Source organism: Mauremys reevesii, linkage group 2, assembly GCF_016161935.1.
Source record: "Mauremys reevesii isolate NIE-2019 linkage group 2, ASM1616193v1, whole genome shotgun sequence".
NCBI lineage: Eukaryota > Metazoa > Chordata > Testudines > Geoemydidae > Mauremys > Mauremys reevesii.
In genome coordinates this window covers 252,375,731-252,392,962 of record NC_052624.1, presented here as the reverse complement: position 1 = coordinate 252,392,962, position 17,232 = coordinate 252,375,731, and the positions used below count along the sequence as shown (strand labels likewise).

Genomic DNA, 17,232 nt, shown 5'->3' with positions numbered 1-17,232 from the left:
AACAGAGCAAACTTAAATTAAAAAAAAAAAATAGAAAATCTGTTTACACTTATAATCCTTACACTTAAACCATTTGATGTTAGTTGAATCCTCTCCCTTTCTTAAAATTACTGGGAAATTACCCTGCCTATAATATGCACATTAGTGATAATGTATGAAATTCTTAGCCTTGTAACAACCTTACTCCTAAAAAATTATATGACTCCTCATGCATATAGGTTACAATCACATTTAAAACACACATAACATATGTTTAGATTTTAGAATTATACATGATTTTTACTATTAAAAAATCAGTGATATTCTTACTTTCTTACAGTAAATGTAATTATAAAATCACAAATATTATAGAATCCAAAACACAGTTGCCAGCAATATTTGTTAATCTTTAATGCTACTCTCATATATTGAAGCTATACCTCTGATTAATAACTTGTAATTTAATTTCTTGTTAATGTTTTTAAACACAAAACTTTTGAGTTAAAAATGTACATTATTTTATTTTGATTCTCCATATTATTCAGAAATGTAACAAATCTTTTAAGTACTTTAAAATGTGGGTGCCACAATAGTGCAAATTATATAATATTAAAATGTCAGCTATTTAATACTCTGAATTACTTTTGATTATTTAGAATTAGAATGACAAATTAGATATGTAATTTGATTTCCAGTGTATAATTCACACTGGTGTTCTTCAAAATGTTGACATATTAAAGCATTTTTTAAAGCAGAGGCACACTGAAAAGGATTTAAGAAGTGGAGCACTCTTTTGCCTTCAATAACTTTTATTTAAAGACTAACCATAGTTTAAATTTCCACTAGCATATTTCTAATGAAACAATGACTGGAACACACACACTTCCAACCAAGCATCAAGGCCCAGAGATAGCTTTTAGCTAGATTTTGAAGGAACAGTTGAAACCCACAATGCTCAAGAGACAGTGCTAAATCATAGAGTTCTCTCTTTTTTGCATTAACCATTGACACTGTGAAAAATATTATGTCACCTCTTTTCTGGCTTTTTCATATTTCTACACATAATATTGTATAGAGTAACGTGATGTTTTACTTCTAAATCATTAGAGGTGAATGTGGTGGTTTCACCAGATAGGGAAGTGTTTACATGTGTTTGGTAAGTTTCATGAGTGTTTGGTAAGTAGACATATGGGACAACCCTACGGATTCAGATTACAAACCCAGTATCTGCACATTAATCTGCAAGCAATAGATCTGAATGCCTCTCCAAGTGCTTTAGATAGGTAAAAATAACCGAAGACCACAAGAAAAAGTTTGCATTTCCTTAGCACCCTTCACTTCCCGCTGCACCAAGAAACAAAAATGCGTTAAAATGTACAGCCTTCCGAGACAAGCCTCCCCCGATCCCTGACAACTGCTGAGAGCTGGACCCGTCTGCAGACGGAAGGGAGGCGATGGAGAGACATGGAAGGACAGCAGGGCCATAAACGCCCCACCCCCCCGGTCTGGACAGCTCCCTGGTGCTGAAGTTACAGAGCCGCTGTGGAAACGTGCTTCCCTCCTCAGCGTCCCAGCCGCTAGCAGCCGGCAGGCCCCGCCCGGCGTGTGGTTAGCGGGACAGGGTACTACGAACCACAGGTGCCAGGGGCTGAGTGCCCACCCCACGGAGACGTTTTCTCAGCTAGAAAAGAGGCGCGGAGCGGGGGCGGGCGACGCTGGTAGAGGAAGATGGCGGCTCTTGCAAACCCACTTGGAGACAGTTAGAGCCTAGGCCCTGTCCACAAATCTCCGGCCCGAGGTGTGGGGGCGAGCGGTACCAGGGCCCCGCCACACGCTCGCAGCCAGGAACGAGCCCGCGGCCTCCCACCCGCCCTCCGGCAGCTCCCCCGCTGCCGAGACCCTTTTCCTTGCACACGCCGGGTTAGAACAGCAGCACCTGTGCGGCCATGTTGGGTGCCTAGCCCCAGTCTCTGCCCGATACCAGCCGCCTCCCCCTGTCCCCGGAGAGCAGGGGGGGGGGGAGGACAAAGCACCGGGGACCTGGAGCAAATACCACAGCCGAGCGGCCTCATCTCCACACCCCCATCAGCTTCCCCCCTCCCCACAGCAGCTAGGGCCCCGACAGAATCAAGCTCCCAATCCCCGCAACACCTCGGCGGCTGGGGTCGAGCCCGCCACCCCGGCTCTCTCTGCGGCCCTGAGCGGGTAGGAAAGGAGGGGGCTGCCCTTACTTGAGCACGGACTGCTCCTTCTCTTCCTCCTTCTTCTGCCGCTCCATGACGGCCAGGATGATCTTCCTCTCTTCCTCCGTGAGGTGGCTGAGGTCGGGCATCTCCGACTGCGGGGCCTGAGGTGGAGGAGGCTGAGGAGGAGCAGGGCCGCTCCGCGGCCCGACAGGAGCCGACATGTTTGGTGGAGCTCAGCCACGCGACGGGAGACACGGGGCTCGCTCGGGCGGCAGCGGCAGGAGCAGCAGCCGCCGGCGCGGGGAGCGATACATACAAGTCAATGCACGCGGATCAATGGGCAGCCTGATGAATCAACAGCGCCCCGGGGAGGGGGCTGACCGGGGAAGCCCGGCCTCACACACACACTCTGCCCACTCGTGAGGGGAGCCGCGGGGGGAGGGGGAAGGAGAGTGACGCGCGGGAAGGGGGCTGAAGCAGAATGAAGAGGGGGTGGGGCAGGGACTCTAGGGGGGGGGCAGCGGAACGGGCGGAGACCTGAGGGGATGGGCAGCGAGGGGGTGGCCAGACAGAGAGCGGGGGGACGGGATTGACCCCGGGAGAAGGAGCGAGGCCAGATTACGCTAACCCCGGCGCCAGAGGAAGAGTCTGAGCCCGGAAACCAGCGGCTGCAGGGACGCCAGGGGCAGGAGGCCGGTTGCAGGGGAAGAAGCGGGGTGTGTGTGACAGGAGCCCTGCCGCCCAAGAGCGCAGAGCCGGGGCAAAGCCCGTAGGGTGCACGCGAGCCCCAGCCGCCGGCAGCTGTAGCCGGCTCATAATTCCACGCCGAGGTCCGGGGCTGGGAGTGGGGCGCCGCTGACGGCCGCCGCCGCCTCCTGCTGCAGGTGCTCCTGTGCGGGCCTCGCCGCCGCTGCCGCGCTCGGCTGCTGGAGACAGTCCGCCTAACCCATCGCCGCGCTGAGAGCGAGCGGGAGTCACGGAAAGGGGGCTCCGCGTCCTCCTGCCGGCCCCGCGCCCGGCCCGGAGCGACGCTTCTTCCTGCCGCGGGCGTTACGGGGCTCCGCTTTTCGCAGGCGATCGACGCCCAGCGAGGGGGTGGGGAGAAGATTTATTATTATTATTGTTATTTATTTATAAACGCACAAAAATGGACGCGATAAAAATCACGCGAGGAAGGACAAGGAGGAGCCAAGCGCCGCGGACGCGCTGGGAGGACCGAGCCCAGCTGCTCAAGGGGCGGACGCACCGAGGGAGGGGGGCGGAGAGAGACTGTGCACAGCCGCCGCTGCCGGGGCTCTCCCGAGAGGCGGGGGTGGAGAGGAGCTGGGGGCGGAAGAGCAGAGAGTGAGAGTGGGAAAGGCGGCCAGAGAAATCGGATTAGGGAGAAGGGGGTTACGAGAGGGCGAAGTGGCTGGGAAAGGAGGTGGCATGAGATGCAGCAGCCCCTGGGGAAGGAGGCGATGGGGATGGCAGTGGAGGCGAACTGGAGCAGACAGCGCGATGGAACAAAGGTACAAAGGGGGTGGGAGCTAACCGGGTACAGTGCACCGCGGGACATAAGGGGGGAAACGGTGCACGCCCCTATCTTTATTCACACCCAGGCACATACCCCCATAACAGGAGAAGAGTCACAACAGTGCAGTTATTAAAAGCAGCTGAGCTGAGCTCTGCCCTGACCTGCGTGCGGGGTTCTGGAACTGCCGGTAGCATCCTCACTGCTAACTGCTGAAGAGCTCAGTCCTTGGGGAGAGGGCTCAGGTTCTTCTTGACTTAATTTTTTCTCCTTCGGAAGCTGACGACGGTACAGGGCCCCACCCCTTAGATCCAACACATTTAACGCATTTTTGTTTCTTGGTGCAGCGGGAAGTCAAGGGTGCTAAGGAAATGCAAACTTTTTCTTGTGGTCTTCGGTTAGGAGACAGCTAATAATACCACCCAACCACAATCCAAACTCGGGTCACAGAGAAAGAAAAGTCCAATTTGTACATAGCCACGTACTTTACCGATGTTTGTCTGGAAGCGGAGTAACCTACTGAAAAGATAACGGCAACGGTGAGTCCTAAACAAACGAAACAATAAAAACATACTCTTTGAATAATGTAATTCCTCTGAGTTTTCTTTTCTACTCTAACTACGTCTTAATACTCTCCTTCAATTAATATATCTAACGTCTATTTCAGGGGTCGGCAACCTTTCAGAAGTGGGGTGCGGAGTCTTCATTTATTCACTCTAAGTTAAGGTTTCACGTGCCAGTAATATATTTTAACACTTTTAGAAGGTCTCTTTCTATAAGTCTATAATATATAACTAAACTATTGTTGTATGTCAAGTAAATAAGGTTTTAAAAATGTTTAAGAAGCTTCATTTAAAATTAAATTAAAATGCAGAGCTCCCCAGACCGGTGGGCAGGACCTGGGCAGTGTGAGTGCCACTGAAAATCAGTTTGGGTGGCGCCTTCGGCACCCGTGCCATAGGTTGCCTACCCCGGGTCTATTTTCTCTCTTACCTAATTTACTCTAATGAATTTCCTGTCTTTCTTGCTTCACCTTCTTTAATATAGTACTTTTATTCTTACTACTTTTCAGTTTTTCTTTCCCTTGTTCATTTTAATTACTTTGCTTTCTCCATCAGCGGCTCTTTATCTCAGTTTACCTAAACTACTATTACCTGTCACAGACTCTTAACTGGAGCATCATTCCCCAGCTGCAAAAGGTAAGATTTGCTCCAAACTGTATGTGTTGGGGCTGGGGTTCTTTTGAGCCTCCCAAGCAGAAACTCAATGGCGCATTACAATGGAAAAGAAAGGGAAAGGAGGAGGAAGTTTTCATGCACAACCGAATCTTTCTTCTACAATAGGGACCAGGTTGCACGGGAGAAAGCCTCTCAAAGCTCACATACTCATCCCACCCAGTCCCCAGTTTCTATAGGAAGCAATCACACCTGGGAAAAGAACCACTGGATGCCAAAAAAATGTCATGTAGCAAAAATAAATGACAACATATCTGGATGCAGACTTAGAGAACCATATTTAGTCCAAATCTATTGGTTTTCAATATATTTATTAAAAGTACATTAAGATAGTCACCTGACATTCTTTTACATGATGTGTAATAGAAGATATTTCTAGTCAGCTTTATTATTACTACACACTTTATTTGGTGTCCATCAACATATTACAAAACTTAAACTGAGAGATTCAAATTCCCAGTAAGAGACCAAATAGCATACTCTGCTGCTGCCAGCAGCACCCTTTCAACCGGGCTAGGAAGCAAAGATTTAACCATGTTGAAAAGCCTGAGCAAAGTGATGCCTCTTTCTAAAAGTGGCCAGATTTATCCTTAATTGTGTTTCCACAAGGCATGAATTCTAAGGAACAGCCTCAATATCAAAAACACTCTGCCAGCAGCACTTTTAAGTGTTAAGTCTTTGGGACAAGAAGTTCTAGTGTGCTGGAAGAACACGGACCAATGGTAGGTTAGATATGGTGGAGCAGTCCTTTCAATACTCTATGCCTAGACCATTCAAGTGTAACTGTATAAAAGAGAACCAGTGCCTTGAATTTCACCTAGTAAGTCTATTTGTCAGCCTTAGGTGAAAGAAGGATATTCTGTTACCTGATGTGACTTGTACATATAGGAATAGTGGGGAGTCTAGTAAGACCCTCCCTTGACTGTGAACCATTTTGACACCAGTTGAGCAGATGCAGTCAAATGATAGAACAACTATAGCTTTCACCAGGTCCTCAAAGCACTTTCATTTGCCAATGAACATTACCTTTGTCTTGCCAGATTGGACTCCAACCAAATGGCTTTCATGCCATGTCCAGTTTTTGCCAAACACTGGGTAAGTTTCTGGGTCAGAAGAGAGAAAATGTAGAGCTAGGTGTCATGAGCATAGGGACTATGTTATAGCCCATAGCATCTCATGATCTCTACTTATGGAATAACAGATGTTGAACAGAAGGGTCAACAGAACTGGTTCCTGTGCGATACCCCAAGTTAGCATTCAGGAAGGAGAAGTAATCACTCATCACTCTCTAAAAACAGTCAGAAAAATTAGCAGAACCCCACTCTATGACAACTCTCTCCACTCTGCCAGGTCATGAAGCTGTGTCAGTAACTGCTAATGCCACAAGGTGGAAGGGATATGAAAATAAAAATTTATAAAAATCAATTTAATCTAATCTGGGACCACAAACACTAAAATTGCCTTAATCATAGCTGTTATTAAAGGATGACATCACTGTAGGAAGAGTTAAGGTTGCTTGTGTGCATTACATACATGTTTAAATTTATTTTAAGTGTAATCTTAACTCTGAATTTTCTAAATTTATAATTATTGGTTTTGAAAATGTTAATATGCCTATGATTTTTTTACCCTTAAATTACTAATATGTATTCTCAACCTTAGTTTAAAAATATCAGATTTCCCCTCTTCCATCAATAAAATAATTATAAATAAATAAATCTGAGAATAGGATCCAAAACCACATACACCTTCAGAGCCATATCCAGGTATTTAATTTGTAAGTGAAGCAAGATCCAGAGCAGAAAATATTCTATGACTCATTGAAGAAATGGTCCCACTTGACCTTTCTATGCTCCATAGATCTGAAAAAAATCTACCTTCTCTTTCTTTCATCAGATCTATCCATCATTATGCTAATTTTCCTGCAATTAAAGGGCAACATTACCTATTTATGGCCATGTCATCTTGCATATAATTTTCTCTAATGCTGTCATTGATATCTACATTAGATGGATGACTTACAGTTGAAAATGTACTTGAAGCAAACTTCTTACCACATAGTCCAGAACAACTCCAGCAATAGCAATCCATAATTAAACAAACAAACTAAATATCAATACTGGGTCTTATCAGCTATGGAACTCATTTTCAAGAAACATTAATTAGTAATTCTCTCACTAGTGACATTTTTAAAAATGCTGAGCTTGATTTCCAGAGGTCCTGAGCACCGGCAGCTCCTATTTACTTCAGTTGGATTTGTGAGTGCTCAGCACTTCTGAAAATCAGATTCCCAGTTTTTAATCCTTCTCTTCCAATGTTCTATTAGACTTGTTCTCCTGCTGCACAGCCTAATTTCATTCCAACTGACTGGTGTCAGATACATCCTCCAGTTTCTTTCGGGTGGCCTCCATAAATCCCAGTTGCCTAAAGTATACTCTTATATACTCTTGGGGTTATTAATTCAAGTTTTCTGGTCTCATCCTTCTCCTACAAGGTCATGCTGCTTTCTCCAGTTTCTTCAAGATTGCTGCACAAGAGGAGCTCCCAGTGAAATAGAAGCACTTAATTTTGAAAACTCTCACAAACCTCCTTTAATAGAGGTCTGGAATAATTAAATGTATTTTTGTTGTACTTTAAATGTTAACTCTGTCAACAGTATCATGCCCCAATCCTGCAAGATTTATGCACATGCTTAATTTTAAGTACAAGTAGTCCCCTCAAACTCAGTGTGACTGCTCATATGCTTAATGTTAAGAAAGTGTGTAAGTTTTTGCAGAATCAGGAACTTACTCATATTTTCTACCTTTAGCTTATGGAACGTTTCCTTGAGTCAGAGTGTGGTGCTGCAGTATGTCAGCAGAGTCAGTCTGAACTCAATGGAGAATTAAAAAAAAAAATCTAAAATAGCCTTTGTTGTAATAGAATGAGAAAGTCTTACCAATATCAAGTTTAGTGGGCAAAAGTTGGTATTGAGTGCTATCCATTACAAGACATAAGAATTACAGGTATGGAAACTAAATTTCTTTTTTACACAAACCACAAAATCTTTTGTATTTTACATGGCAAATTAGTGCTTGGCAACAAGGGTGTACGTCTACAGTGCACCTGCTTGATAAGTGCTATGGGCTAAGCTGCAATCTGGGACTTTCACTGTGCTTTTAGCAGAGTACACATAGTGAGATAGCATGCAGCAAGCTGGTGTGCTGTAGATTCACACGCTGGCTTGCCACACACTAATTCACCATGTAGAAAGCCCTATATTTCATCTGCCATTGCATTGTTCACTTATCAAGCTTTGGTAGATCTTTCTAAAGTTTCTTGCAGTCATCCCTAGACTTCACTAACCTAAGTAATTTTGCATCATCAAAATTTTTTGCTATTTAACTGCGCAACCCCACTTCCAGATCATTAGTGAATTTCTAGACAAAAATGGCATTAAGGATGAGAATACGCATCAGTAAACTAGGGTAATATACATCAAATGCATGTTATAATTGCACCCAAATCAACTGATGCACAGTTAGGGCACCCAAACAACCTTATCTCTGCCCTGTAGTGGCAGCATGTAATAGCAATATTATATTTGTGGATTATGATTAAGGCATTTTAATGTTTGTAGTCCCAGATTAGATTAAACTGATTTTTAAAGAAATATTAGATGTTTTCCTTTATCCTGGTATTACTCCAGGGCAGAGGAGTTAAGGTGTTAAGTATCCACAGCTACCAATGAAGTCAGTGGGAACTATGGAGCTCAGCATCTGTAAAAATCAGTTATTTAGGCACCTAATATGGGGGTTGTGTTGGTGCCTAATTTATGTATCCAAGTATTAAAGTATTGGCCTGTGGGTGAGTGAGAGACATTTTTCAAACCCCACAACCAATTCTGATTAAAGCATCTAAGGTTTTCAAGTAAGGTTAGCTTTCTTGGAACTGGCATATGGTTTCCTTTGGAATGAGAATATGCCTGAGAGAGATGGTCATAAAACCTTTTTGTAAGTAAATTTCTAGATAGAAAATGTCATTTCTGCCTGGGCTCCACATCTGCCAAGTAGCCACAAAAATCTTTCATGAACATCATTTAATTCAGATGATAAGTAGAGTCAGAGATGGAAACACTGCTAAATTGCTACCAGAAGCAGATCTGTGAAGAGAACAATCAACTCCATTGTATTTAAACAAATAAAATCCTCCATTACAATTTTACCATGGTGTACCATGAGGAAAGGAGCCAGTATCTTATACAAGTTCATTTTATATTCCAAAGGCAGAGCCACTAGAATTATAAAGGCTAATATCTAATTGGACAACATTTTTTTCCTTGTGCACTGAGATCATTAGCACTCATCTGACACTTTCTGGTATCTTTTACTGAAGACGGTCCCTGTGGTGCTCACCGACATACCTCAGATTAAAATCAAACATACAAGTGCAGCGTGAAAGTTTATAAAGACCAGCATTAATCAAACCTGGCATTTTACTATGCTAAGGGGAAAATTGCATTAGATGAAATTAGAGTCAGCAAATGCATGGTAATACTACAGTCACTTCTCTCCAGAAGAGGGTCCTGCTAGATAGTAACAGACTCACACAAGATCTCACTGTATGGTTATATTTTAATACTATTTCCATTGAAACATTTGCATTCATTATAAGAAAGTTAATAAGTACAGATGAGATGTCTAAACATTCTTTACTGTATGCTGTTCATTAGAATCTCATAAAAGATAATGGGAGAAATATACTTTAGGATTTGTGGATTGTTAAAAAATTAATATCTAATTATTCATTTTGATAGTTGAAAGGATTAAGAGTTTGGCTTTTCCTGCTTGTACAGGGGTTGAATAAAAAGTAACTTGAATACATTATTTATATCTGTGCAAGAGGTGAAGTCCTCTTGCACAGTGCAAAACAACTACACATGGTTGTTTTGGGAAGTTGGGAAAAGAGATGATAAAATAGCAGTTTCCGTCTTTGTGATTGCAACTTGCACCTTAAAAAAAAAATTTTAGTGAACTTTGTTTCATTAGAGGTGAAGGGAGTTCCTTCAGTTTTAATGAGATTGAAGTATCTATCATTGAGAGATTACATGAGACAGAATGCCAGCCTGCCTTGTACTTTCAAAGCCTGCCTGGTACTTTTTGCATCTTACGTAAAATAGGGGTCATGCTTTCAAAATCAGTTTTCCTTGAGATGGAAAGAAAATGAATAACTGTACTAATACTTATAAAGCCTACATAAGTATATTGGAATAGCTATAAGGCACACAATTCTTTAAGCAGGATCTTACAAAGGAGGTTAAAAGTCTGATGTGGTAGGGGGCCTAAATAGGACACATTGCAGTCAGACTCTACAGCTCCCTGTGTACAACAGAGAAGATATTCATTGCAAGTTTCATGGTTTACCACAAGAAAAAAGGTGGAATGTAGCTAGGTTTTGAAGCCTGGGGCACGGCCAGCGGATCTATTCTGGCCCACAAAACCTGTTGTGGACCAAAACCTACTGGCCCACAAAACCTGTTGTGTGTGTAGCTGGTTCCATCCATTTGTAAACCCTAGGTCCCCACATAGGCTGCTGTAGTGATGTGATTCAGATGCTCACAGGTACATTGGGGATAAAATTCCTCTGACCCTCAGTGTCTGCAAAATTACTGTAGTATCTCAGATGCCTTAATACTCGCTCACATCAATAGCTCTTCCTGAACTAATATTACATTAGAGATGAAGAAAGAAAGAAATCTCTCTCTGCCTCCTTTCTCTGGTTCTGCCAGTGTGCATTATCTTTTCTTTGTCTTTTAGACTGTACGCTCTTTTAAGGAGGGACTGTCTTTTACAGTTTCATACAGTGATCAGCATGTTGTTGTTGGCTAACAACTAATAAACTAGCAATTATAATTGTTGGCATTTTAACAGTGACTGTTGTGGATTTCACCAGGACCCATCCTTCACAGACTTCTATTGTCAATGGTATTACAGGCCCATGACAGATATAAAAGAACATCTGATTTTTGTCTATCTTTAGATATTCATCCACACAGACCAACATTGTCTCTGCGCAACAGCCAGGCCTAAAAATTGACTAAAAAGATAAAGGAAATTTGAAGATTATAGATAACAGTGCTGCTTTGTTACAAGTTTTACAATCACTGTGCCCAGCAATGAAAGGTTGGGACAGGTTGAAAATTAGCAAGATCACACCAACAAAAATGGTTTCTCCTACCACCACCTTGTTTCAGTGAAACTGGCAACCTCTCGCTAAGGAAACATTAATGATCTAAAGCAATAATGGAGCCAATACTCCCTGTTTGCTTTCATTAATCATTGCGCCAACTTGAAGATGGCAGGCTGAAGCTCTCCCAGCATCATCTCTGGCACATCAAGTAAGCAACACTCAACCAAAAATGGCAGGACATTTGTCTCCTATGTTCTGCCTTAAAAGAGACAGCTAATCCACTCCAAATCCAAATTATGTAATCTATGAAGATAAAGATTGCTTACAACAGGAAATATTCCACTCCATTTCAAGGTAGAAGCAGCTACAGCCCGGGTTTGCCAAGCTGTTACTCAAAATAGTTCAGTTGGCCAACACTCCATAGTTTCTATCCTGGAGGAGAAGGCTGCCTTCTTCACTCTTCCCAATAGCCATGGCATAAGATTTCAAAAGCTTCCAGTGCTGCAAATGATAGCCAGAGTGGATCTTTGTAACAGACTACTGAGTGACCCTCCAAGGAGATCATCAATGGGCTCATACAGCTAGATAGCAACGAGGAAAGTCTGGGTACATGGTTAAATGTCTCCCTCACAAAAAACTTTATTTATCATCTTATTTCTGTTTGATACATTATTTGGTGTGGCTTTGTTTACTTGGCATAACCGTCTTTTCCTCTTATATTCCCCTTTGGCATGAATGTCTATACAACACTTGGATCCCGCATTTTTAATGCGATGGCTTTATGGCTTGTGCTAACAATCATATAGGCTGGCTTCCCTTGTATTTGTTTCTTCCTACACTGGTACACATAGTGGGAAGTAACTTTTGTTGTTGTTGTTTTGAGTGATTGTCCACACTGACTCCACTCAGTGACCAGCAAGTAGTTCTCTAGAGACTCCTCTCCCTCCTCCTGCTGAACGAGTGACTTCAGGACAGCTCTACTGAATCTGGCATCTGATCTGGAAGCCTGGACCAAGGAGTAATGGAAGGTGAAGGTGTGAAATGAATTCCAAGTAGCAGAGTGTCCTGTGGCACCTTATAGACTAACAGACATATTGGAGCATGAGCTTTCGTGGATGAATACCCACTTCGTTGCTGCTTTTACAGATACAGACTAACACGGCTACCCCTCTGATACTTGACACCATGCAAGGCACTGCATTTAGCCATATGGAGTGAAAATCCATTTTAAAAAAGTGGGTATTCACCCACGAAAGCTCATGCTCCAATATGTCTGTTAGTCTATAAGGTGCCACAGGACTCTTTGCTGCTTTTACAGATTCAGACTAACACGGCTACCCCTCTGATACTGAATTCCAAGTAGCAGCTCTGCTTATTTCAGATATTGGGAGATCCCTAGGGAAGTTGCTGGGGCTTCATACACCCTAGTGGAATGGGCCCTGACATTAGCCTATAGGGTTATTTTTGGCCAGGCTCCTCACCTGGGATAAAACGTGAGAAAGACCCTTCAGGAATTTCAGTACTGTAGAATGAGGGAATATGGGATAACCCTGTACTGGCAGGTAATTTGCAGAAATGGCTACTGAGTACACTGTAAGCAAGCTGATAGAGCCTAGACTGCTTCAGGTAGAGTAGATAGTCCAGGACATTTGGGACTGACGTGGATAATGATGAAAATTGCTATTGCATCACCTACATTGAGAATCTCTTCCATTCTGCAGTATCTCTGAGCTCAGGTGGAAGTCTTTTCTGCCTTGCAATAGGATCTCTCTCACCTCTGATGAACTGTGTCACTCCAGATTCTTTCTGAACAGCTGGATCCCTCATGGTTGTGCCTGTGGCCCTCATGCCTGCCTGACTCTTGTAGCCAAGGGCATAATGAGTGAGATGGCTTCACCTGCCATTCAGTTACTTTGGCCATAAGACTCCCCAGGTGTTAGGTCTCTGATTAGGAGGCATAGAGAGTGGGTCATGGAATCTATGTGGATAATACATCTTGGTGGGGAGAGGCACAGAGAGTGGAACTCTGCTGCACACCTGCCTAAAGGGGATATGTGGCTCTGTCCGCCACCCTAAAGAGGCTAGCGCTCCTGAAAGAACCATGACCAGCTTGTCCATGCTGTGTCTGTTGAGTAGATATACTGACCTCAACTAACCTTGCAGAGGCCAAATATGAAGATCTGGCATGCTGTGTCATAAGTGCACACTGCTAAGGGCCCCCATGGGTTTCAGGCTCATCCTCATGGGTGTTTTGGGGTTGGTGCAAAGCTGATTAATGACATCTACCATCATCTGGAATGATTGTTGAGGCAGGTATCACCTTGCTGATTTGTAATCTAACACTACTCTGATAAACTCTATGGCATGAGCATGGTCAGCATAGATTTGTCGCTGTTGACCCTGAGTCCCAGGAAAGTGAAGAGATGAAGAACTATGTGAATTGAGCCAGTAGCTTGCTGTGGAGGTTTCCTCCAAACGAGTCAATCATCGGGACAGGGTATACTTGTATTCCCATCCTGCATGGATGGGCATCTACAAAGGCTAGAACCTTTGGAAGACTCAAGGAATCATCAAGAAGCTGAAAGGTCTGACTCTGAGGACTCATTGTGGGTTCATACACTCAGAAAAGTAAAACCCGCAGCTGGCCCGTGCCAGCCTACTCAGGCTGTGGGTCTGTTTCATTGCTGTGTAGACTTCGGGCTCAGGCTGAATCCCAAGCTCTGGGACCTTGACACTCTGCAGGGTCCTAGAGCCCAGGCTGTAGGCTGAGCCTGTAAGTCTACACAGCAATGAACCAGCCCCACAGCCTGAGCTGCACAAGCCCAAGTTGACTAGCACTGGCCAGCTGCAGGTGTCTAGTTGCTGTGTAGACATACCCTGTGAATGGAAATATGCAAGTACACATCTTGAAGGTTGGGAGCTGTGAACCCGTATAAAAGATCCTGGGAAGCAGAAATAGGCTAAGCTGAGCAAACCAAATTTGAAAAGACAGAGGGACACATCGAGATGTCAAAGATCAAGGATTGGTCTCCAGCCCCTTTATTCATTGGAACTAGAAAGTAGCAGGAAAAGAGAAGCCCCTACCTCGTGGGCTCCCAGATGCCTGGCACCAGGAAAAACAACTTATGGCAATAGTACATGCTATAGTCCGTGCCGCCATGTCAGAGCTGTCAAGGGTAGCTTGAAGAGATGTCCTGTCTGTAAGCTGGCTCTCTGCCATAAATGTCTTTTATTCCTCATAGTGTTTTTTCAGTCATTTATCCATCATGCTGGATATTCTATCTCAAAATAAAAAGTCATACTCCAGGGGCAAGGTTTGGTAGTTGGCATAGACCTTATGGTTATGACTGAAAAGAACTAGCTTCTTTGGAATCTTCTCACAAAGTCAGGTGCTGATAGAAATATTCAAGCCCCTCCTTGGGACCTGGTACTTTCTATCCCCTCTCTTTGTAGTGGTTGAAATAGAAACAGGAGGATGTCAGAATACCTTAGCAGGCTGGAGGAGACCCTCATTAATAGCCACTGCTATTTGGCCCAGTGTCACCTTCCAGAAAGAGTATTAAGGTTTTTATCTAACTTCTCTGTGAGTATGCTGTGAGCATAACATTGGGAACCAAGGGTCTTGGAGCCACAGAAGGTGCTGGAGTGCTTTGCAACAGTGTAGTACCAAGGGCAGGATGATCCCTGTGGGACAAAGGAAGAGTCAGTCCATTTGCTTTTTAGTGCCAAGGCACTGGGAAGTGATTCCGAGCCAGAGGTCTTAGTTGTTGTAGCGTGAGGAGAAGTCTTGAGTTTTTTACTCAGGGGTTTGAGTAACAGTAAGTGCTCTGCACCTGGATTCTTGACTAGAACACCATTCTTTTCTCTCCCTTTCTGAAGGCACAGAAACTGTTGAGGAATGTGGTCTATAGAAAGAGACCGCTTGAGAGGTATAGGAGGAAACGCAGCTGGTTGGTGTTGAGGTGAGATGAGGCTGATCCTTTCCAGATTTCTAGAGGGTGGGAACTGGAGCTTTATGGTTCTTTCCAGCAGGAATAACTTTAGCTCTCTGTTCTTGATGGCTCTCTTGCAGAATGAGCAACATGGAAACACTCTGTTGTATGTCCTACTCCTAGGGAGTGGCCATCTTTAACGGGAATGGCACAATCAAATGAGCAGTTCTTAAAGCCAGATAGAATGCACCATGATGGAGTACTCCCCTGGAAGGGAGTGAAGGAGTGTCTCACTACACATAACCCTTAAAAGGTTTGTGTTTATGTGACATTATTGACATGAACTGTGACTGTATAGACCATTGTTGCAATCAAGGTCATATAGTGGCACCAAATCTTGTACAGTGGAGGCAGCTGAGGCCATTTTGCCCTTTAATGCCCTCAGCTTCGGTGGCTTGGAGGACTTGAGGGGTGCAGCTGCAACCACAATGGAGAAAGAATCCAATCTCATGTGCTGAGCCACCAAGGGTGGATAATCACTCAAAGAAGAATCTACATTCCATTAGCTTTTTCCTGCAGAATGTGTAATGTCTCAAACAAAATGTTAAGACACTTAAAACTAAGACTGGATGACCTGGAGTGCCATATGTTAGTCATGGCTGTTACCCCAAAGTCCCAAACCATAATCTTAAATTCCTTAGTAAATGTATTGCCATCCTCAGAATTAGCTTACTCTTCATGAGAACAGATTACTTAAAGATAAACTATCCGCTGGAGAAAAAGAAATAGTTCATATTTTTGTGTTTAAATTAAATGCAGATCAATGAGAAAGTCAAACTCCTATGCAGTGAGAGAGAATAACAAAGGACTCACATTTTCAGATGGCTTCTTTGTTTGCTTTCACTTTCTCCCTCTTTGGGTTGGTTTCCGCTTTTGTTCTCCCTACCCCTTTCTTTTTTTTCACTTCACTCATACTGCTCTTTTCAAGCATTTATTTTGGCTTCCTATTACATTTCTGCCTTAATTTTCTGTGTTTGTTGCCTCCTCAAGGGGGTTCAGCAGTTGTTACTATGCTTTCTTCAGTAATAATGAATAATAAATAATATTCACATCAACCTCTCTCCCTAGCTACCCTCTCCTGACTTAGGGAACGGCAATTGTGGGATGGACTATCTGGCCCTCTCCCATGTTGGAATCAATCTCCTGATTAAAAGGGCTGCACCCAAGACATTGAGTTTGCTGTTGGACCAGTAGTAAGTAGACAGTTACACCACCAGCCAAAAGCAGAAAGGGGAAGGCAATGGCCTGGCCAAGGCAGCAATACAAAAGGAAGGCAGTGGAAGACAAGAGTAACTATAGAAGGGAAAGGGTATGGGGAGTACAGGAGGGAAGGGTGTTAGACAGTGAAGAAGAACATGCAGAGGCTGGAGAAAGCAACATGACTGGAGAAGGAATGAAAAACTGTACAGGGCATAAATCTGTGACTCAAATCCATATATAGAAAATAAGCAAACAGGCAAATTTTGATTTATGGGCCTAGACTTCCATTGAGAGTTTCTAGTAACTGTACAAATAAACCATTTGAATTTTACTCTTGTGGTTTTTGACATCACTGCAACTTCTTGTTATAGCCACATTATGCATAATAGCCTGATATTTATTCTGTTTCATGTGTTTGTGGTTGACTTTATTGTTATAACTGAAAATTTTTAGGAACTTCTTGAAGAATCAGTTGGGATACCAAAACGTTCCAATTTACAAAATTAGTAATCACACATCCTGCAGCTATAAGAATAGTAGAGATTTATTTCATAGTCAGAATTTTCTTTTACTTCAGAAGAGTACAGAGAATGTATAAAAAAAGAAAAAAGTTTGCAAAGTAAAACAACATTTAAAAAGTCTACACAGCAAGCCATAAAAGTTGCTTCCTATATGAATTAAACCAAATGAAGACAGACTAGGAGTTTAGAACCTCTTTTTATATTAGATATCTGAGCAAATAATAGGAGGAGCTAAAATAACCAACTTCATTCTGGGGTTTTGTATATAATAAAAAATGAGAGCTTGAATGATTTGCAATTTCTTTCTAGTAGTGCTCTCTCAATAAAAGATTTAACTAGTTATTTTAGCATTCTAGTATGACGTTAACACTTTCCAAATTGGGTATCAATTTCTTGGTTAAGCAGCAAAATTTTAGCAGAAACCTTTTTTTAAAAACT

At 43.2% G+C, this 17,232-nt stretch overlaps 1 protein-coding gene and 1 long non-coding RNA gene across 7 annotated transcripts in view; one reads left to right on the top strand and one right to left on the bottom strand.

Annotated features, from left to right (window-relative positions):
- The window catches only part of RIMS2 (regulating synaptic membrane exocytosis 2), a 787,778-nt gene extending 784,612 nt beyond the window's left edge, over positions 1 to 3,166 (bottom strand). For 2 of the 6 annotated variants that reach the window (XM_039525808.1, XM_039525806.1), the window contains exon 1: positions 2,211 to 3,164. In XM_039525808.1, the coding sequence (XP_039381742.1) occupies positions 2,211 to 2,386 (176 nt within the window). In that variant the 5' untranslated portion in view covers positions 2,387 to 3,164. Of the gene's footprint in view, positions 1 to 2,210 lie in introns of all 6 variants that reach the window. The other 4 variants (XM_039525807.1, XM_039525811.1, XM_039525805.1 and 1 more) reach the window with 3 other exon arrangements.
- A 349-nt stretch (positions 3,167 to 3,515) lies between these two features.
- LOC120398402 lies at positions 3,516 to 7,944 on the top strand. The gene is made up of 4 exons (XR_005594353.1): positions 3,516 to 3,676; positions 4,026 to 4,217; positions 4,797 to 4,877; positions 7,408 to 7,944. It is a non-coding gene; the product is annotated as an uncharacterized LOC120398402 (long non-coding RNA).
- Positions 7,945 to 17,232: the final 9,288 nt, after the last annotated feature.